A 22,676-nucleotide genomic window follows, 5' to 3' on the forward strand; every position below is an offset into this window, starting at 1 on the left:
CTATTTGAGCGTCATTCTCGCAGGAGCAGAGAGGGTGGGGAACTATCTTGATGTGGAGTTCCTTCGCTTCGCTGCTGTTTGTCCCAGTCTGTGGTACTGTACTGTACCGGGGAGCTCGGCTAAAATGGCTGCAAGCAACTATTTCGGGTTCACACATGGTGCCAGTCCGCAGTACAGGTATTTCACACCACATACGTTGTTGTCATTGTTCGAGTTAAGTCAAGGTTGCCTGTTTCTGGAGGATAATCGGAGGAGACAGGGTCGTCAGAGGGCTCCTCGACCCTCTGGTTCGGTAACGGTTAGCTAACGTTAGCTAACCGAATTGGCAGGCCAGCGTTTAACCGACTTGCAGCTTGACATTAGATGAACCCCACATTGCGGACATCCTCTGTGGAGAAGGAGCCTTAGGCTTTCCGGCTGTTTTGTTTCATGCCGAAATGTGACATAACAGGGACAGACAGGCATAGCAGGCTTTGTGCGGCACGACAATGGAGTCGGTTGCGGCGGCAGGTAAGATTTTTGGCCGGTGTTTGGGATTATGGAGGCTCACACTGCTCCAGTAATGCCGAGCTCTCCCAGCAGTCAAAGTTTTTGGCATGAACAGAATTAGTTGGGTTCTTGTGGGCAGGCAGAAAACCAGCTAATTAGTGACACAACCGCCAGGTCTGACTTTTTGTAAACTTGAGTCATTAATAAATCTCCTGTAAACCTGACAGGTATTCTTATAAATTGAATTATAATTATTCTGCGGTCAGTGTGCTGCGAAGGTTTCCTGTTCTGGCCTGGGTTCCAGCCAACAAATTTTGGCAAACAGGAATAGCTTTATAGCTCTGTCTGTGCATCATTAGAGTTTGCACTACCCCATGATTAACTTAACACAAGACGTTTCTTTACATACATTTATGTAAAAGAGTATGTTAAACTCCTATCATATACCAGTAAAACATACCCCCCTCTCCCCCAAAAAAACCTTTGGCTGCTTTATTTGTCTATACATTTTAATTTACTGGGGGTGAAAAAAGTAGCCTAGGTCTATAATGCATAATACTATTTTAGAATGTGTGTTTTGTTTTATTTTTTTGGACACTTTCATTTAAAAGAAAATCCAACCATTGTGAAAAAATGTATTTTCCTTACCATTTTAAAGTACGGTCAAATGTTATTTGATTTGTACCGTTCCCTCAATAACGATACATAATCCTGGCATATTTACATTTTAAATATTTTTTGATTCAACAAAGTAGTTCTCAAACTATAACAACAAACCCTGTAAAATGATAAACAATGTCTTTAAACATGTATCAGACATTTCAATAAAAACTGGTACTTTGAAAATATGTTTCTCAATAATAAGAGGGAAGATCTTTACAGTAATCAAACCTTATAATTGCTGACCAGCTTTTTGCATGTTTGTACTGGTATTTTGATTATGAAGCTTATGTGGTTAAGCTCCAAGTCTTTAAAGACTCTGGCTGTGCCACTCTGAAGCAGTAATATTACTTTCAGTCAGAGATAACGTGTTGGTAAAATTAAATTACTTTAGGCCAAAAACCTTTCATGGGTATGAATCATTTTATGTGTAACTATAAACTTGTCACAGTTGTAGTATGTGGTCTTGTTGTCTGGACTAGTTCAATGAGTGTATTCTAGTTCAAGCAATTGGAATATCATTGTGGAACATTCTGATGATATGGTTGCGTTTAACACACATTTCTCTCATTCCTCTTTCTGTTTTCCATTATCATTATGTCCCCACCACTCTCTGTTAGCTTTAGTATCTTTATTGTTAAAATATACCTTAGTAAACTATTTGGATGCCAAGTGTAAATGCAGAGCAATTGAAGTATAAAAATCTACCACATATTGCATCCAGGCAGCCGTCTGCAGTTGCAATATCGCAAGTCTTTATATTTCAGTGGCTATTGTGATACAGTTTTGCTTAGATTCATATTATGGTAAAGCAAAAATAAACCTATAATTTTTATCAATATTTATGCTGATACTTAATTGCAAATATGAGAATAAAAATGTAAGAATTAATCACAGTTGTTTTGGATGCAAATTCATCAATGCGTACAAACTAAGCATAAATATTGCTCTAAGAAGAAATTACAGAAAAGGCTTCACAACACCGCACTACACCTGCTAAGCACTACACAATAATAACAATGTTCAATCATATTTTCAAACTTTAATTCGTTTTTTATATGTGAACCAACAGTGGAAGAATAACAACTACTATTTCAATGATTTATGTTTTGATTGAGGTAATTGTGTTTATAATTTACAGTAGGGCAGTGAAATTAAAATATTTTATGAAGGAACAGAGAATGTCAAGTGCAGCCGTAAAGGTGCACTGTAAAATTTAATCAGACAATACATGTGGCCTATCAGGCATGTCTTGTAGTCACCCTTCTTTAAGAGTTTTTCCCAGGCGAGCTTGAAACTTGTTATGAAAACTTGAATGTTATTACTTTATGTTTGTACTAAACATATTTACCCTATTGCAAACGGGTTTAGTTCACCAGTATATTGTTAGTTGAGTAATTGTTATTTTTTTACTTTGTTGTTATCCATAACAATTACCACTTTAGGTAATTGTCTGTTTAGTTTATGGGGTTTAAACAAATAAATAGCATTAGTTATTCATTTTTATTAAAATTAGTTTTACCAGTTTTATTGAAACTCAAAACTGCTTAAAGCAGTAAAAATATTGTGCTTTTTTTTTCTTTTTGTGTCCATATTGCCTAGTTCTATTTTAGAGAGAGAACCATTTATGATACAATATGTGTAATATAATATAATGTGATATTGCCCATCCCTGTTGACATGGCCACATATTCAACCTCGCAGATGTCTTTTCTAAATTTATTATTCCACTTTTAGACAGATATTTGTTTACTTGTAAGGCCTATCACATTCCTCAAAGGTACATGGGAAGCTTTTTTTAACTGGATATTTTCATAAAGTTAAAATTTATAGTAACAAGGATATTCTATGTAAGGTTATATTCTTGTGCAAAAATATACTTCAGAAAATGTAGGAAGTCATGTAGTTGAAATAACCATTTACATTTACATGTCCACAGAAAAAGTTACACTACTGGACCAAGTTACAGTCTTTGTATAAAATCAATACTACACATGTTATGTTTATAAAATGAAAGGACCCTGGTCCAAAACAAATTCCTGCATGTGTCTGGATGCACTGATAAAGTCTGACTTTAAAGTCAAGATTTACTGCGCTGCCGCAGCCTGAAGGATTTACAGGAAAACTGGCTCCATCAAGGTAGCTGCAAGATGATTTATGGCTTGAGGCTTGTCTTTGTGAAAAAATTACAAAACTGTTTTGGGAAAGAGGCTTGAGTCATCAGCTGAAGCCAAAAGGGCCTGCATGGAAGCTGGACACAAAACAGTTATTAATATTGAAATGAAAGAAAGCAAAAATGAGATTTATAGATAAGTTATCAGTTTGGATTAGATAAGAACATTATTGATAAACTTTAATATGTTTAATGTGCTGTTGGTCTTTTGACTGACTGAAGAAAACAAGGAGATTTGATGGTATCTCATTGTGAAACAGGTAAATGATCAAGGTAGACAGTTGGATTCACCTGGACACTAAACGCATAACTGGACATTGAGATTTTTGATTTTCTCATCCAGCAAAAAAACAAAAACAAATAGTAATGTATTATGTCAAAGGAGTATTTTTTTATTGTGTCTTATTGCAAACTTATGATGAAAATTAAAGACAATGGCCTTAGAGATATCTACAAAGTTGGAGTCTGTTAATTTTTAATGTGTGTAGTCAAGCTGTCAAAAAACTAATGGATGATGATGATTGGAGGTTCATAAAATGATCCCTTCAAATGTGGGGATAACATTTGAAGGGGTTGATTGAATTTTTTTTAGTTGTATTTGTGACCCATTTTGAACCAGGATTAGAGATCATGTACCGATACTTGATCTAGGGTACACAATATTTAGAAGCAGCATGTCATATGATCTTATTTTGTGAAAAAAGCTTAACTTTTAGCCAATTACTAATATTGTGCTGCTGTTAAAGTTGACCCAGTTCTTTGCTTTTTTCTTCCTTTATTTAGTACCCAGCCTCCCACGGCTTACTCCCATCCCTCTACAGCCAGCTACAGTGTCCAGCAGGCTCCAGCAGTGGCCCATGCAGTGACTGCCTCCTACTCCCCAGCTCCTGTCCAGGCAGCCAGGCCTGTGGCCTCTTCCCCCTACCCCACCTACCAGAGCCACCAGGCACCTCCAGACTACACCTACAGGCAGCCCGATCCTCCACAGCCCACCACTACCCCACAGACGTACCAGGTATACTCAGACATGGTCAGTTTCCCTTCGCTTCTTTTATCATTTTTGCTCCTCTCTTTTGAATTACATGTTACAATTTTCTTTTATCTACTAGCTCTACTTCTTTTGTTGCACATAATGTAATTTAAAGCTTTCTAACACAATTTGCTGTAACTTTCATCCTGAATGTTTTGTGTTTCATTGAAAATGGACACAAATTCTATGCGTTTTATAGTGTTCCTTAAATTATTTTAACAGCAGCAGGAAAACTACAGCTACGTGCGTCCTGCTGCAGTTACAACTTATGACAACAAACAGTATTACCAAACGAGTGTAGCATCAGCTCAGAGGACGCCCACAGATAACTATTACCAGACTGGTAAGAAACATTTGTTTTTCTCATATTATGTTTTATATATTTTAATGTTGATCAGACGTTTTTCATTTTGTCAGATTATTTTATAAGAATGAAATAATCTGATTTTTATTGACTTAGACAATTATTTCTCTTAATAACTCACAGATCAGCAACTCTTTGAAATTGGGCTTCCTGCATGACCCAACCCTTCTTTCACACTGGCTCTTTCTTCATCTTGTTGCTTTGTTTCAGTCTCTGTAGGAGTGAAGAGCGCCTACAGCCCAGCTCCCTCCACTGCGTACAGCCAGCCTCCTCTGCCCCAGAGACAGGTGACTGCCCTCAAACCTCTGGTCCCCTCCAGTGCTGTGTCAACCAGCTACAACATCTACCCAGTGTCCACTAGCGTCCAACAGCCTCCAACACCCATTTCATCATACACACCGGGCTCCTCATTCAGCTCCACCGTTTCCGCTACCTCCTACTCAGGTGAGAGAAAACAGATGAAACTTTCTTTTTGTCAATTTTTACACTGAAGATTCAGATTTCTTTTTATTTATCAAAAAACGATATTTATTTAATAATGCATTGTAATGAGCAAACTATTACAATGTTGCAATCTGTTCAGTGATTTTATAATCCACTCAAAAAAAGATAAAAAGAGCTACATCTATTCTTGAAATACAGTCAGTTCAAAAGGAAGAGTGAATTCATCTGTAATTTAATACAGCTGCAGTGAAAACTGATGCTGAATCTGCACTGACTGCAGAATAGTTGAAGATATAATAAGAAAAATATCCGTATTGTTGATATTCTTCAAAGCCCATCCAAATACAAACTCATCAGAAGTTAAAAGAGGAAGCTAATTTTCCTACTACATGTTTGTTGTAGATATCTTAAAGTAGTCTGTTGCTGAAATTAAAGGACATCTTGTCTTGTTTTCCTTTTTGTAACAGCTAATTGTTTATGATGACCCACATTCTGCTTGCTTTCATTTCTTCATAAGTCCTCAGTGTCTTCTTTATCCTCTCCCCCTTAGGCATCAGCTACTCCAGTTACGATTCTATTGGCTACACCTCTGCATCCACCCCCTCCTATTACCAGCCAGCTCAGCAAACTCTGTCCCAACCCCAGCCTCCACCGCAGCAGCCGCAACAACCCCAGCCCTCCATTCAGCAACCACCAAAACAGTTGACAAGTTCCTCTTGGAGTACCTCAGGGAGCAACATGGTGACGACTCCGACCGTCAACTCCTACAAAAAGCCGGCCTTCCTCCAGAACAAGCTGCAACGGCCCAAAGGGCCCCCTAAACAGTCTCAGCTTCATTACTGTGACATTTGCAAGATCAGCTGTGCAGGCCCTCAGGTAAGCAGAGATGAAATATGTAAAAATTAGTTTTGTAGTGAAATGTTTGAGATTTTAACTGTTTATTGTGCTGCTTATCAAAGCTAGAATACAAATATGACAGCTTTTTATCTGATTGGAGTGATGCTTTTTTCCTCTCTTTTTTTGTTTCCACTTTTAGACATACCGGGAACACAACGAGGGTCAGAAACATAAAAAAAAGGAAGCAGCCCTGAAGGCAGGGGGGCAGACTGGGACCACCAATGGACCCAGGGGAGTCCAGACCCAGTTACGTTGTGAACTGTGTGATGTATCATGTACTGGGGTTGACGCTTATGCCGCCCATATCCGGGGAGCCAAACACCAGAAGGTTAGTTATGTTTATCTGCAATCTTCTAACAAGTTATATCTCTGAGGGTGCTGGAAGCTTCCATGTGTCCTCTTGTGGTTTGTGTCAGTTTAGGTCTTTCAAATTGACATTTTCAAATATTCCTCTGTTTCTTTGTCATTCATGCAAAGGTGGTAAAACTTCACACCAAGCTTGGCAAACCTATTCCCTCCACTGAACCAGTGTTGGTGAATTCTGCCCCAGTTACAACAAACTCCACAAGTGGGAAACCTGCAGCATCAACCTCCGTGTCTGCCTTGGTTTCGACCGTTTCAACCCCGGTTGTAACACCCAAACAGTTGGCTGTGACCACCACGGCCAAAACAGCCCCACCAATCAAGAAACCAGCTCCCACCAAAATAACTCTGACTTGTAAGTTTGATTTAAATCAATGATAATATAAAACTGTTTATCTCAACATTACATACTGTTGCATATTCTGCTTTTCTCTACAGCATTTTCACAGGTTTTTAAAATTGTTTGCTGTAGTGTTGCAGACACACAAGATTTTGTGAATAATGAGCTCACCCACTTTGTTATTATTAATATATTATGTAGTCATAGTGTCTTTCATTAAGCTCTTTAAAATATTGGCTTTTCTTCACAGCCAACAAGCCGGCCAGCTCTCCTGCAGCAGCACCTGTGATGACTGTGGTGACTAAGGAGGAACCAGTTCAGCTGTCAGTCCAGAAGATGGAGCCACAGACTGAAGATGAGCGATCTGACCAGGCTGGAGGCCAGGGAGACATCCAGCCTGTGGGACATGACTATGTGGAGGAGGTAAGAGGAAAATATTAATGATCACATCCCCATAAGAGCACTTTGCTATGTTTGACTCCTAGTGGTTTTGACAACCATTGCTGATGTCTCATTGTGAAATAATAATAAAGTAAAATGTTTGATCTAATTGAGCTTACATACTAAATTAAGCTCCTCCCCACATTATTGGAATCCCTTGTAAATATGTCTTCAGAAAATTTAAAATAGTTTGAACAATTGGTACTAACAGTAAACTGTTGAGATTTTTTTTTACTTCCTATGCCATCAGTATGTGTTTGGTGTCTGTATAGAATACCACTCCATTCTTGTTTGTCCCAGTTCCAGTCATTTAAAACTATTTAGTTATTGTTCTGTCTGTGTATCTGAGCTGTAATTCCCCAGTTTATTAAGATTAGTGCATGTCTTCCTTATATGTACATGCTCCTCCATTTTGAAGAGTAACTAAAAGAAAGGGGCCTCTATGTTATGTCATATTTGTACCCCAGAAAACTAGAAAAGTCTAAAGTAAAAAATGGGTAAGTAACATTTGCTGTACAGAAATTGATTGGAATGTTAATATTCATATGATCTAAGCTTCATCAAAAACAATCGTTCCCCAACATAAGATTGAGTTGCTTTATTTTTTGGTATCATTAAGTTATTGCAATAGAATCTAAAATTATTTTAAGGCTTTATATACATCTTTACAAAACTGATGTACATTGTAACAAAAATTTTATATTGAAGCAGTCTTGCATCAATTTTTCAAGTAAATCTGCACAAAAAAAATTAATATTATAGAGAAATATAAACAATAGATGAGGCTTGTTATTACATTTTGAAATTATATTTGAAAAAATGGAGAGGAGTTTAGAGGGTTTTGCTTGAGTTTCTGTGTTAGTGAAGATAGCAGATATTTATTCAAAGTAATTCTTATATGTAGGATTACTTTAATTACTGCAGAATGTTTGCAGAATCAGTCATATATGTATTTTTAGGATCTTGTGGGTATCGACTTCATTACAAGTGGAAAAAACACCTCTGATGGTTGCTAAAAATGTAACAACATATGTAGCTTCACACATAATTTACAACATTTTATTATGAATGTCTTTACCTGTTTTGACATTCACTTTATGACCATGCATATTGGGTGAAAAAACTGGGAAGGAATGTGTTGCAATGCTGTGACAGAGCTGCACTTGAACAATGTCTTGTTCAAAAAAAAAAAGAAAAAGGATCAACATTCTTTCAGAATGATGTAAGGGACTGATGAGATCTCAACTATGATAAATACTTCAGGCTGTTGTTGTTCTACAAAGTGCTTTGTTTCCAAACTAAAATTTGGGGTAGTTTATTATGTGCTGCTGTTCTTTTAAACCATTAACACCTCCTAAGGCCAAATAGTTTTTGAAATATGCTTTAAACTAAATAATTAAAATATGATTTATTTACGTTGTTCACTGGAGTCTTGTGCTTTCAGGTACGCAACGAGGATGGAAAGGTGATTCGATTTCACTGTAAACTCTGTGAGTGCAGCTTCAATGACCCCAATGCTAAAGACATGCACCTAAAGGGACGAAGGCACAGGCTGCAATACAAAGTAAGACCTTGTAATGTGGTTAAGCTGCTTCCTGCTTGATTTACCCTTTCACATACATCTGTACTACAATGCTATAACTGAAAATATAAATTTTTTTGGTGGAAAACGGTGTACAGATAGTTTAACTGAGTTGAAATAAATAAATTTAAGAAATACTTTTAACTTTTGTAAGGCAAGTTTCCTCAAAGAGTTGTAGATGATTGGTGGCTCCCACAAAATGCCTGGATGTCTGCATGATTTGGTTTAGTGTTTTGTGTGATCAAGTCATAATTTAAAACTCCTGAGCTGCTTGTGTTTCTACTTCCTCTTAAGTTGCCCACTTTACTTTCAGAAAGCATCTTAGTTCAAACTAAGATCATAAATCTTAGTTTGAACTGTGGTTCTTGGTTCAAGGTGGTTTCTGCAGCTTATTTTTTTGTGGGATGTTTAAGTAGAATCGGTTTTTCAGGTTGACAGTATTAGGTTTGCTGATAACTGAACATCTCTTTTAAAAGCTTCCTGTTTCACATTCACTCTGCTTCATTATTAAAAAAGGTACAACTTACAAGTGAGGCGCAATTTTGTTGTTCAGTTATTGGCAGTTGGTCTTGACTGTGTGTTCATGTTTTGCCAATTTATTTCCTAACTAAGCTTTAGCTAAAGTTAGGAAAAGTTTCTAATAGCGACAGGTACCAGAGTTAAATTAATAAAGACTTTATTGTTTATACGGTTTGATGTAACTGACGTTAATCTTTAGCTCTGAGCTCTACTTAATTATCAGTGTCGTTTCATCTGTGACACTCTGCTTGTGTTGTTAAAAACATGAAGAAGACTGTGTAAGTATATTAATAACCTGGAGAAGAAAATGTCAAATTTACAGACGTTTTACACAGTTTTCAAAGGCACATTTTAGAGCTTTTTTGGCCTCTAGTACATTTCACTTCTATTTTGTAAACTGGACCCAAGATTCTTGATCTAGGTCTAGCATTCTAGAAATTATAATTGTGGTGGATTTTTGTATAATAGAGGTTACTTATTGCAAAATTGTAGTTTAAACAACTGGTTGCCTAAGTGAAAGCCAGCCTCAGTACAGTTTCAAGATTTATTGAGATGAACATTTAAAAATATGTAACTATGTTAGGTTTTTGTACTCAAATGTCATAATAAACTGAAGGGAAAAAAATGAGTCTAGAATCGTAAAATGTAAATGTGGCAGAGATCTTAATGCGAAAAATAATGATAATCATCCTGAAACGTCTCCACCACCACATAAATAAAGCAGAGGGAATAAGAAGCTGTTGCTCCAACCTTCTGCACTCTTCAAATGAAAGAAAGCAACTTAATTCTCAAGTCAGATTAAAGAAGAAATGAGGAAGAAGTTTTGGGGGTAATGTAACATAAACATTATCAACCTAATATAACAATTGTGCTCTGTAAATTTAAATACGAGATTTGGCTATAGAAAAACCTGTATCTGTCTTCATTTGCTCTGCCAACTTCTGTTTTTCTGCAGAAAAAAGTGAACCCAGAGCTGCCTGTGGAGATCAAGCCGAGCAATCGGGCCAGAAAGCTTCAAGAGAGCAAGCTGAAGAAGCAGAAGCAGAAGGCTGTGCTGAAGAGACAGAGAGAGGATGAGCAGCGCTGGCACATGGAGATGAGGTCAGGCTTGACTCTTTGTCACAGGCCTAAACTTCTTCCCATTTTGACGTCAGTTTTGAAAGATGTTATTGTTGCTACAGAAGTGACTAAAAAAGTCAGAATGAGTAACTTGCATCCACGTTGGTAACGGCAGTAAAAGGGAAGTGGGTGAAGTTGACCACTTGACAGTAAGACTCACATGAACAGACTGCGTGTGATGCCTCTCACTCACATGGTTTTCCTTGTTTATCAAAACATTTTTTACTAGTTTTCTAGAGAGTAGTTCAGAACAAAATATTTTACAACAAAGAATATTTTTTAAAGTTGACTTTATTTACATGAGCAAGTTGTCCCTCTTTCATACAGACGGTATGAGGAGGACATGTACTGGAGAAGGATGGAGGAGGAGCAGATGTACTGGGGGGAGCAGAGGCGCAGGATGCCTCCTCCACCTCCTCCGCCTCTAATGAGTCGCCCTGGCATGCCAGTTCCCCCTCTACTGGTGAGCATCTTGTTCTTCATTTGGTGTGTATGGTAGATTGGTAAAGAAAAATTGAACACTTATCTTATGTTTAATGAGATTAGACTTTAATAATTAATTTTATCACTCTTCATAGCACTGTCATCATTGAAGCAAGAGATTAAAGATTTTAATGATTTACTTCGACCTGCTGACCCTGAGGATAATGCTGCCTTATCAGTTTTAGACCTGTCTACCATCAGTGCCTCCACCATATCTTGAACTTTGTGCAGACACTTCTCTTAAATTGTACTTCTCTTATCCTGTGGGCTTTCTATGTCAGCCTTGGACAGTATTATTCTGCAGCAATTCAATATGGCATCCCTCAGGGTTCTATGTTGGGCCCTGTTTGTGTGTTTCATCTTTTTTATTTTTATTTAGTCTTATACAAGCAGGATATTACTTTTCATTCTCTTGTGGATGAAATTCAAATCTGCCTCGTTCTGTAAATAAAAATTTGCTTCTCCACTTTGTCCTAAAAACCAAAAAAAATATCATAAATGGAAATAAATCCTAAGCTTAAATGAAAACAAAACTGAGAATATTACCATGATTAAAACATTTTTTCAATGGAGTTAATGCTGTTCTTTAGTCTGCTAAACTCAAACTTTTACCCACTGTTGGAAGTGTATGTAAAATAGCTCTGGCATAATAAAACATGCAAAATGCATCAACTTGCCCGTTGACTTGAAAGAGAAAGCAGGAGCATAATATATCTTAATGTAGCTTTCTGGCATGTAGCACCATCATGCTCCAGGCAGATCACTGATATTCACCGTTTAATTTACTACCACTAAATTAAAATAAGAGAATATTTAGTTTGTTTGGTGCTGCTCCTGAAAAATATATTTATGCACATTTTAATAATACTTATGTGCCATGTTTATTTCACTCTAATGCTATTTGATTTTACTGTATGTACAGCACTTTGGGACAGCAAGGAGTTGTTTGTTAATGGGCGATTTAAAGAATATTAGCATTGACCATGAGTGTGTCTCTGCTTTAAGAATTGTGTCCGGCGCCCTGACTCTGCTGATGATCGTCACATCATGGCCAAGCATTCGACTATTTACCCGGTGGAAGAGGAGCTTCAAGCTGTTCAGAGGATCGTCTCTCATTCTGAAAGAGCTCTGAAACTGGTGTCAGACTCTCTGCTCGACAAGGAGGAACCAGCAATCCCCTCTACTGTTGCTGAGGGAGAGGTTACAAGGCAAGTTATCGCAGTGTTTTGAGTAAAATGACAATGTCTAAAGTGACAGTAGGTTTTCTAACATAGACGTTCTCATACTTAGATATACTGTCATGGAATGCAGCACAACCCTGGAATGTGCTGCATTGGATATCAAAATGTTAAATTTAAACCTAGAAAATATGAAAAATAATTGATAAATCCTAAAATTGTTCGAATGAGTCAAACAACTTTGATTTTAGATTTTAACCTTTTTGACAAATAGAGTCATATCGTTTGTGACAATGTATCACTATCATTTCAGAGAAAAATACAGAAAACCCATACAAGCTTTCTATTTTTCAAAAGCAAGAAAAGATTTGATAAATTGCTATAAATCCTATTTGCTTTTAGAGACAACATGTTTTACATCAAGACGTTACAAGATGTTGGTCTACTTTTAGTAGAGCAGAGGTAACATCGCTCTGTGTGGCTGGCTATTGCTTAGTGTGTATCGTTAGTAGCAGTGAACTGAGAGTGGAAAGGTCACAGTATCTAGATACACTTCCTGTGGTGTATTGGGCACCACAGTTTCAGCAACACCTGTGGTTAAAGAAGGTAGCCCAAGTCATGATTGCTGTAACTGGAGAGTTCACGTCCCCATTCATAAAATAAAGTCAGCACGTCATATTTAAAAGTCCAACAAGCTGACAATATTTAATTTGCTTCTTTAATTTTAGTGCCCTATTTTGAGTCTGTGGACATTTGGAAATATATTTCAGTTGAGCCTTGAACCTTTATGTGCCGTTGTTCTCGTCAGCGCTGAGAACCCGGCCCGGCTGTTAAAAGGTGTGATGAGAGTGGGGATCCTAGCCAAAGGCTTGCTGCTTCGCGGGGACAGGAATGTGGAGCTCATACTACTAACAGCTAAGAAACCCACCGTGTCATTACTGAAGAGCATCGCCAAGCAGCTGCCAAAGGAACTATTGGTAAGCGCTCAGTTAATCATTTGAAAGATGGGTTTTATATTCCAAATATGTATTTTCTGGGCTTTTTGGGTGAGGTACTTTCTCTTTTATATGATCTTGAGAGATTAAAAAAGGAACAATAAGGATATTATTCAAAGGCAGTTTTAAAGTTGTGTCATTAGTTCATTACTTAAAGAGGAAGCAACATTATGTCTTGTCATTTACTTGGCTGAAAGAGAGGTAGTTGTGAAACAGGTAAAATGAGAACCAGAGGCTTCCTCTCCTGATGTTTGTGCCGTGGGAGAGGAACAGCATCTTTAAAATTTGACTTCACAAATATCAACGCTGTATATATTACCTTAGGAAAAGTATTAAAGTCAATTTTTCAAGTTGGCTCAGACATAAATAAGAACAGTTTATCCTCAAAAACGGTACACGCCTTTGAAATATTACCTAAAAGTTCAGTCAGTCAAAACTTTGCCTCAATACAGCGGACAGTAGCATTTACAGTGCTTCGTTTTTCCTTATTTCATGTTTTCCATATTATATTTATAGCTGCAACGGCATAATTTAGAGCAAAGCACATTAATTTTATAATGGCCTCGTCTAAGTTCAGACCAAAATCCAATTGAGAAGTTGTGTCAAAGCTTGAAAATTGGTCACAGAGGACCTCCTTCCAATCTGGTGTTTTGCAAAGAAAAACAGACATGAATTTTAATCTGTTGATGTGCAAATCTGCTAGAGACTCTAGAAGAAGATTGGCTTTTGTTGGTGAATTGTAATAACAAAACATAAAAACATTCAAGGAAAGTCTTAGTTGGCTCTTGGCTTTAATTCTGTTTCTACATTTTAATTGGTATCCGCTAGAATAGTGTTGTACCGCAAAACCTTAAAGTGACACTCGGTCTGTTTTCAGTTCATTGCTTTTAGTCTAGACTCTCTTCATGTGACATCATCTGGGGACTCAAGCTTTGGGAGAAATACTTCCACATCTGTTTTGTTATATTTAACCCAAATGTGCTTTTTTGTGTGCGACTACGAGACAACTTTATACAACATTATCATGTGATGCTTACTATTTTCCCTCCTGCTGTGGCAGTATGAATGTTTTATTCAAGGAGCTTTCCACTGATCTTTAGATTTACTGCCTGGTTATGACACCTGAATCCTACAGAGTGAGATGAGACTTATTGTATTATCCTCCCAGTTTATTTTCTAAATTTTACGTCTTTAAATACATTTTTCATGACCCATCAGACAAATCACTCATAGTGACCCTTATATTTCTTAATGAGGAGACTCAATCCCAATGGCCTTTAACAGAGGCTACAAACGCAGCAGTATTGCCTCATAACTTAACCAAACAAGGCTACTTTTATCCCTACACCCTTCCTCCTCTGTAGTGAGTAATCCAAGTGTCCTTTTAACCGGCAGACATTTTCTGAAGATCAGTATGAGGTGCAGGCTCATCCCGACGAGGCGAACATCGTGATATGTTCAAGCCAGGAGCCCAAAATGCAGGTGACCATTTCTCTCACCTCGCCGCTGATGAGGGAGGACACTGCTGCTGAGAAGGACAAGCAGGCAGAAGGAAAAGCGGCCGAGAAAGGTTAGAGAAGCCAAAGCTTTCAGTACCAAGTAACCAAATGTGTAGTACACATCTGTAATACACCTAATATACCCATATTTTCCCTTTTACTCCTCCGTCTAGGGATTTAAATGTAATCCACAGAATTAAGTAATGTTGGGATTTTCACAAAGCCGAAATTTAAGATTTCTTTTAACCTTTAGCAATTTAATCACCTTTTTATTTGTCCCACTTTTTTATCTGCCCATTTTTTTGCAGCTACACTAGTCGACCATTTATTTTCTAATGGGAATCAAAAGCCGGGCTCTCCGACCTTTCTGTGCCAACAGGGTGTGTCTTTATTTTATGAACGCATGCTCATGCAGAATTTCCAGAACCTTATCTTAGACGACAGTCATTGTTCTGATGATGCCCAGGGATGAACATCTTTCCAGTAGACTTTCTGTTTATAAACACCACCATTCATATGTAGAAGATTTACATTGAAGTAAATGGTAAGTCTGTCATTCCTGCATCATCTTGAGGCATTATCTATGTTGAGGTACTGGAGTGTTTTTTACCTGCACCACAATGATCTGATTTTAATAATTGAAAGTGACTCTGTTGTTCTGACAGTTTCCCTTTAGGCTTACATCTTTTTGAAGAGGCAGATGGGAGGACACCAAAACAAACACTGAAAAGACTTGTTGTATTCATGTTGGTTGAGTCTGCTTTCCTACCACTACTGCTTGTTAGCGAAGTGTATATATTTCAAAATACTGCTCTACAACCTAAAGCATGCCATACAATTGACGCTTAACAATTTGAAACAGAAAGAACAGCAAATATTTCTCTACAACAATTTGTTGTTGTATTCAACAACAACAAATTGAAATTGAATAAATGTCCTAAACATTTATTTAAAAAATAACCCAGTCAGCCCAGACAGCTGACCCAGTGCAGCTGACTGGGTCAGTTGTGCACCCAGTCAGCTGCACAACTGACTGGGTGCGCTGGCCTGCAGTCTGCTGCTTGACATACCTGCCACTAGCCTCTTAGAAATCCAGCTATAATTGGAAAAAAGTATCAGCTTAACACCAGTTGTAAGTGGCTCTCTTTTAGTTTCCACTCCATGACTTTCAAAATGGAAAACTCTGCCTTGTAAACAAGCAAAAATAATATGTTAGAAACCAATAAAGAGCTGAAAAAAAGGAATGTGTGGGCAGAGAGACACTCTGCTCTTGCAGTCTGAGGAAGTTCTGCTTTCTCTGGAATTTGATCCCACCTCTTATTAGAGAAATTTAAATAAACCATAACATTATGATTGGTCCCATTAACAGTGAAGAGAAAAAGACCAGAATCATTGTGATGCAATCACTGCTTTTCCTGCTTTAGTTACTGTAATTATTTCAGTATATTGTGTTTTATTATTGTTATTATTATTATTTATTTTTAAAATAAATTTTGAAAACATGGTGCAGATGTTTTCAGTCAGTCTTGTATTTTATTTGGGTTTGTTGATCAGTTCTTTCATTCTGTATCAGCAGTCCCTAGCAGGCCAAAGTCATGTGAAGACGACACTCATGCACATACCACTAAGAAGAAATGTTGATAAATCAAGTTGACCCATTTTAGGGCTTTTTTGTCTTAAAAAAATAATAAAATCTTCATGTTCACTGACATCAGAGCATCAGAACTGCTCCTAAATTAAACCTTTGAAAATTATAATGAATGTGGATTTTTGATTCTAAGTGGTATTATAGTGTAGACTTCAAAACTGATTTTTTTTTTTTGTTTTCCCATGTAAGACAACTAATGTCTATAGTTCTCTAATGTGGAAATGTGGAAACCCCATGACTGGCTAGTGAAGACATCACTAACCACATTTGCTTTTACAAATAAAAGCTTCACATTTAGATGACCAGCTGCATTGACAGTCTACACTGTTGAACCATGTTTTTCTCTAACAGGGTTTAGGTTATTTCTGTAGTGCTTGCTAATTTTATCATTACACCTCTTATATTTTTCATCAGTCTTGTTTTTATCTGGTTGTTTTGATTTGTTAGAATACGTTTGCAGAAGGGTGCAAGGCGGACTCTACATGTTTGAGTTTTGTTCTCTAGAGAGATACCATCGTGTTCACATTTGTTGTTTCAAAGTAGATTTTTGTTCTTCTATAGTTTGCGGGCTTGTTGGGAAGAGAAACAAAAACAAGAAGTCTACCACGCTCAGAATGAAAAATTACATAAATGAGAATAAACTTGGTTTCAACAGCGTGGAGACATTTTACATAAATTATCATTGTTCTATTTGAGGAGCAAGTAGATTCGAGTTTAAATTTGGGAGAATAATGACTCAATTTTTATTTTTCTTGGTAAAAACTACAAAAATATAATATCTTGATCTCAGGCTAAAAGAGAAAGCAGAAGGAAATGCACTGATCAGCCACAAAGCAAACTCCTGTTATTGTTTTATGTTCCTTCCAGCCTTTAAAACAAAACGTAACGTAATCATATAATTACTGTTCCCTGAAGGAAAGGAACGAGGTACAATACCTAGAGGTTGGGATGTCACACAGGGGCGTGATATCCCATACTTTATGTATTGTACCGAGTGAATTGACTGAAAGGGAACTCTGGGGCTTTCCTGGAGTCCTGCACCAGGAAAGCAGCTGATCCATTTGGGTGGGGGAAATACAGAGCAGGACCTGTACCCTTTTGGTCTTTATAGTTTTATTGATGCAGTTGCACACTATGATGTGATAGAGAGAAAGGTGGTTGAGTGCTACGTGAATGTCAAGACCAGAGCTTTTTTAGCAGAACTTTGTCTTTACTTTTAAATAATCCTGGTTGCTCTTAGTAACTGTATTTGTTTTAAAAGTTGTGGCTGATCAGTGCTCATGTTGGAAAATAGAAACTGTCCTTTATGTCTAATTTCTTTCCTTTTTTTGTCAGTGCAGACAGTTTTATTTATCATCATTGAATGTCACAAATAATACAATTAATAACACTGTTTGCTTTGGTTTTCAAGCTGGTGGACATCAACAGAAACTTTTGAAGGAAATGTATTTCGTTTCATAAGTTGTGTCTATTTTTGAGAGAGCAACCCTAACTGTTCTTGTGTAAAAGGTGGAGATTGGACTCAAACATGGCCTCTTTTCTCTAAATGTGGAATGTCTTGTTTCTGTTTTCATTTTTGAATACTCATTTGTATTTTTTTCTTACTACTTGTCTTATTTAGAAACTGTCTTCCAGACTGGTTTTGTTTCTCCTTTTATTGATGCCTGTTTTGTATCCTCTTGAATACTGACTAAAACAGATTACCTGACTGCTGAATCTAATGTTTTTTTTATTATTAATGTCATACTTGCATGAACTATGAGAGATATTCCTATTCTCGACCAAACGTAGTAACAACTTGAGCTATACACTGCTGTCATGATGTGAATTTTGCAAGATGTCAAGTAAAACTGCTTTTTATTTTCAACAGATATGTCAGAGAAGGATCCTCCTGATGTTTTAAACATGAAGAAATGTTTGGATAACCTGGCTTCCCTCCGACATGCCAAATGGTTTCAGGTAAAATCTAGGTTGAAAATCCTTTTGTTGATGTTACAAATATGCTCTTTTATTCTTAGATGTACTGTAAGAAATGTTTCCATGATTCAGATAAGTTTTACAGTGCAATAGTTACATGGAAGAAGAAGGATATATATAAACAGTAGAATATATGTTATAATATTAGATGGTTTAAATATAGGATAAAATTGTTTTCTATGTAAGATTGAATGCAGTATGTTTTATTGTCGAGGCTATGTACCCAAATGGCTGATTCTTATGTTGAAAACATTGTTTTGTATTCTTGTGTACAGGTATGTACATTTGCATATGCATTCTTGTTTTGGTTTTTTTTTTATTCAATTTGTTCAAAGTAAATAAAATTTATGTAATATTCTGTGTGCTTACATTGTAGTGTTGACGCAACAGAAGTCCATATTCTCAGAAATAAATGCTCCCTTTTGACGAGGCTGTCTCTTTTTCTTCTCTAAAGGCTCGTGCAAATGGATTGCAGTCCTGTGTGATCGTCATTCGGGTGCTGAGAGATTTATGTCAGCGTGTTCCTACCTGGGGGAAGCTGCCTAGCTGGGTAAGTGCTGTTCAGTTCTCTGGTAGTTATAAATTAAAATGAATATCATCATTGCAGGAATAATAGCTGTGGAGGTTTCAACCAAACATGAAAAGGTTCAGATTTGGTGGTTTTAGAAAGACTGTGCAAACATAAGCTAGAGTTTGCTCACCTTTCTCCTGTCAGGCAATGGAGCTGCTGGTGGAGAAGGTGATCAGCAGCGCTTCAGGCCCGCTCAGCCCCGGGGAGGCCATGCGGCGGGTCCTGGAGTGCATCTCCACAGGCATCCTGCTTCCAGGTCACAAATTAGCACAACCATAATAAATAACTTTATTATGGGAACTGTTTTTGCTCCACAGTGACGCAGCAAATACAACTGAACTTGGCTGCAAAGTGGTTCTGTTCGTTACCGTTCTCTCTCGTCATACAGACGGCCCTGGCCTGATGGATCCCTGTGAGAAGGAGCCAACAGATGTGTTGGAGAGCATGAAGCTTCAAGCCCGGGAGGACATAACTGCCAGCACACAGGTACTTACCTGCAGCTTTACAGCGCCCTGCGAAAGCATTTATGGCACGTCAATTTTTCATGCTGTTTGTCATTTTAAAAACTCCAAATTTCAGTGCAGTTCAATGGGATTTTATACGACAGAATGACACAAATTAAGTAATTAATAATTGTGAAATGGAATAATGTATAGTTTTTTATTTTACAAACAAAATTTGAAAAGTGTGATGTGTATTTTGTATTCAGCCTTTCTTTGAGTTAATTCTTCGCAACACAAATGTTTTTGGATATTTGTCTAACAACTTTTCACATCTGCAGGTTGATTTTTTTTTTTGTCTCTACCTTTTTGACAAAACAGTTTTTAATACAGATTTCTTTAGTGGGTTTAGGTCTGGATTGAGATTAATTCTAAGCCAACAATATAGATAACATCATTTAGTTATTGATCTACTGAAAGTCCTATGCCCTGGTCTAAAGTCATTTGCAAACTTGACAGTTTTTTTTTCCATCTCGCTGTAGAAAAGCCACCTCATGACGGTGTTACTACCACGTGTTACCATGAGGGTGCTATGTTCAGTTAGATGTGAGATGTTCAGTGTTAGTTTTCCATTGCACAAGTTTTTACATGCAAGGAAAAATGTTGAATTCGGTCTCATGTGACTAGAACTCCTTTTTTCACCGGTTCCCTGTCTCCTACGTGGCTCCTGGCGAACTGCAAACCAGACAGGAAAGGCTTCTTGCCACTCTTCTACAATAAAGATTTGTAGAGAGTCACATCACTAATAGTTGTTCTGTCGACAGATTCTCCAGCCTGAATGGTGGATCTCTGCAGCTCCTCTAGAGTTTCCATGGAGCTCTTGGCTGCTTCTTTGATTATTACCCTCCTGCCTTGCCTGTCAGTTTAAGTGGGCGGCAGGGTCGGGTTTAAAGGATTTGGGTCCTGGGGTTGGAGCCAGTTTTGGTGCCCTATCCACTTAGGAAAATGTATTTTAATAATCCCAAGTACTGTACATGAATAAATAAATAGTCCTACAAATCAGCAGGTATGAACTGATGCATGGTAGGCTTATACATCCCCTAACCAGTAGCTCCATTCTGTTCCCCAATGATTTTAAAATACTTAAGTATTGTTTATATTCATAAAAATATTAAACAACTCGTGATGTGAGCCAATCAGTTTTATATAAAGCACAATGTCTGCAAATACACATTCATTAAATGAAGAACAATCTAAAAACTTTCAATGTTTAGATTGTCTGCTGTAAGCCCCTTCTACAGGTTGATGGCCATGTTTACGAATGTTAGTTTCATTTTCAGAACAACACTGTGAGATATTTACAGCTTAGGATGTTCTTAAGCTACTTTAAACTGTGTACTGTGTTCCTTCGTCTTCACAGATGGACTCCTTTATGTAATGTTGTACTAATTTGTGGACTTCTAAAGATGGTTGGTTGGATTTTATTTAGAGGTATCAAATGGAGGGGGCTAAACATAAATGCACATCACACATTTCAGGGTTTTATTTGTGCATAGATGTTGAATACCACGCATCTTTTTCCTTCCACTCTACATAGATGCACCATTTTGTTTAACTTTTATGTCCTGTAAAGTCTCAAAAGTCTATTGAAGTTTTTGGTTCTAATGCAGGTTATTTTAAACCCATTAGGTTTAAAATAAGCCCCACAGGGTGTGAATGCTTTTGAAAGTCACTGTAATTGAACTGAATGCTACAAAGTGTTAGATGCAGCCCATAAATCTCCACATTCTGACCTTTCGTGTTTTTTTTTTTTTGGTCCCAGCATGCTTTGCGGCTTCTTGCTTTCCGTCAGATCCACAAGGTTTTGGGCATGGAGTCGCTTCCAGCGTCTAAGGCCAACGCACGCAACCGCAAACGCCGACGGGATGTCAGCGACACGGGGGAAGGAGAGGGAGAGGGCAAAAAAGACAAAAAGGAAGAAGCTTGACCTCTGCCCCCCACAGCAGAGGTGTTTGCTAGTTTAGAGACTGGTAGAATGTCACTTTTTTTTTTTAATCTCAGAAAAAACTTTAACCCACAGATGTACACGTATAAATATAACCTATGACTCTACATGTTACATGTCTACCGTTAAATCAAGAGGAATTATGTATTTGGAGAAGGTTTTGGGCTGATGGTTGAAGACCAGATTTAATGCAGTTTATTTTGAAGCTGCAATTATTTCAGTTTATTTAAAACTAATAATAATAATTATGTTAAAGATGCATCATTCCAATTCGGTTTTGAGTCACACTATTAAACCGAACCCTCTGTTTTTATCTTAAGCAATCACCACTTTTATTTCCTGTCTCCTTAAAGTCTCAAGTACACTAAGACACCTTCACCTCAAGTTTTATTTGTAGTGCTTACCTCTGCTGTTCTTCAGGCCAGCTCACTCTCACTCCTGATCTCACTGAGTTAACTTTGCTGCTTAAAAATACTTCGTTAAATATAGGAAGCTTTTTAACGTTGGAGGAGTAAGAACCACATAAAATACTGTGATGTTTTCCGGTGCCTACAGATATAAAATAGCGAAAAAAGGGTGTATAAATATTTAGGTTACTTTTGCACCAGTTAAAGCTCCTCTGGTTTTATTTACACATTATGAGACTTTAGGGTTGAGCTCAACCCCCTTTATGAAACCTACAAAACAAGTCAAACTAATTTAAGTTATGAAACCTACATAGACAGGAACTAACCTCTGAGGTTTTGTCTTTAGGGGCTCACTTGAAAATATGTTCGTCTCTGCAGATGGAGGTCTTTCCTTGCACAGTTTTATTCAGAGGAAACAAAGCACTTAAGAGATGACAATGTATGCAGCCATAGTTCTATCTTTTTAGATATTATGCCTAGAAATCCTGTTTTTCTTCCAAAGAAGGTTTAGGGGAGGGGAGGATCTTTAGTCAGACAAATAAGACTGAAAATCTGCTGTATGGATCAAAAGGTTACAGTCCCTTGACTTTCTTCCTTGTGCCTGCGTCATGTGTATTACAAAAGACTGAGTAGGGGGAACATTTATAAGTTGTTCTACGTGGTTAGTGTTGTCTCGGTAAATGGTACAGGAAGGGACGGTTGCACAACATAAAAACCGATATGAGAGAGTTACTTGATATGTTTTAGTTTGGTGTTTATTTACAAAGAGCCTCATATATGAGTCCTGCTTATTTTATTTACAAAGGACGTCGCAGTCTGTTTTTGTATTGTTTAAACGGGAAGTGTGAACGTCGCTGTTCTATTATTTGAATGTATTTGTAGTGATGCGTAAAATTAAGAGGAGGTAATAAAACGCTCTTCAGACGTTTCGTCTCCTGTTTTTATTATTTCTGGACAGGGGAGATTAAATAAAGGAGGAAAACAGTTGTGCTAAAAGCAGGCGTAGAAGTTGCAGAGTGCGTCACTTCTTGCGCCGCCTTTTCTGAATTAGC

At 37.4% G+C, this 22,676-nt stretch overlaps 1 protein-coding gene across 4 annotated transcripts; it reads left to right on the forward strand.

The window, feature by feature from the left end:
• Positions 1-45: 45 nt before the first annotated feature.
• Positions 46-22,549, forward strand: zfr2 (zinc finger RNA binding protein 2). 4 transcript variants are annotated; one of them, XM_032571672.1, is made up of 19 exons: positions 46-177; positions 4,106-4,352; positions 4,575-4,695; positions 4,927-5,160; positions 5,711-6,036; positions 6,197-6,385; positions 6,535-6,775; positions 7,011-7,183; positions 8,646-8,765; positions 10,258-10,403; positions 10,749-10,884; positions 11,910-12,112; positions 12,891-13,059; positions 14,473-14,647; positions 18,095-18,183; positions 18,656-18,751; positions 18,917-19,028; positions 19,161-19,258; positions 21,035-22,549. In XM_032571672.1, the coding sequence occupies exons 1-19, from the start codon at positions 125-127 to the stop codon at positions 21,197-21,199; spliced, it is 3,093 nt and encodes a 1,030-aa protein (XP_032427563.1). In that variant the 5' UTR covers positions 46-124; the 3' UTR covers positions 21,200-22,549. The 4 variants fall into 4 exon arrangements, with proteins under 4 accessions (XP_032427563.1, XP_032427564.1, XP_032427565.1 ...); XM_032571673.1 differs by having other exon boundaries at positions 4,578-4,695; XM_032571674.1 differs by having other exon boundaries at positions 4,106-4,337.
• The last annotated feature ends 127 nt before the right edge of the window (positions 22,550-22,676 follow it).

Source organism: Xiphophorus hellerii, chromosome 9, assembly GCF_003331165.1.
Source record: "Xiphophorus hellerii strain 12219 chromosome 9, Xiphophorus_hellerii-4.1, whole genome shotgun sequence".
In the NCBI taxonomy this organism is placed as follows: domain Eukaryota; kingdom Metazoa; phylum Chordata; class Actinopteri; order Cyprinodontiformes; family Poeciliidae; genus Xiphophorus; species Xiphophorus hellerii.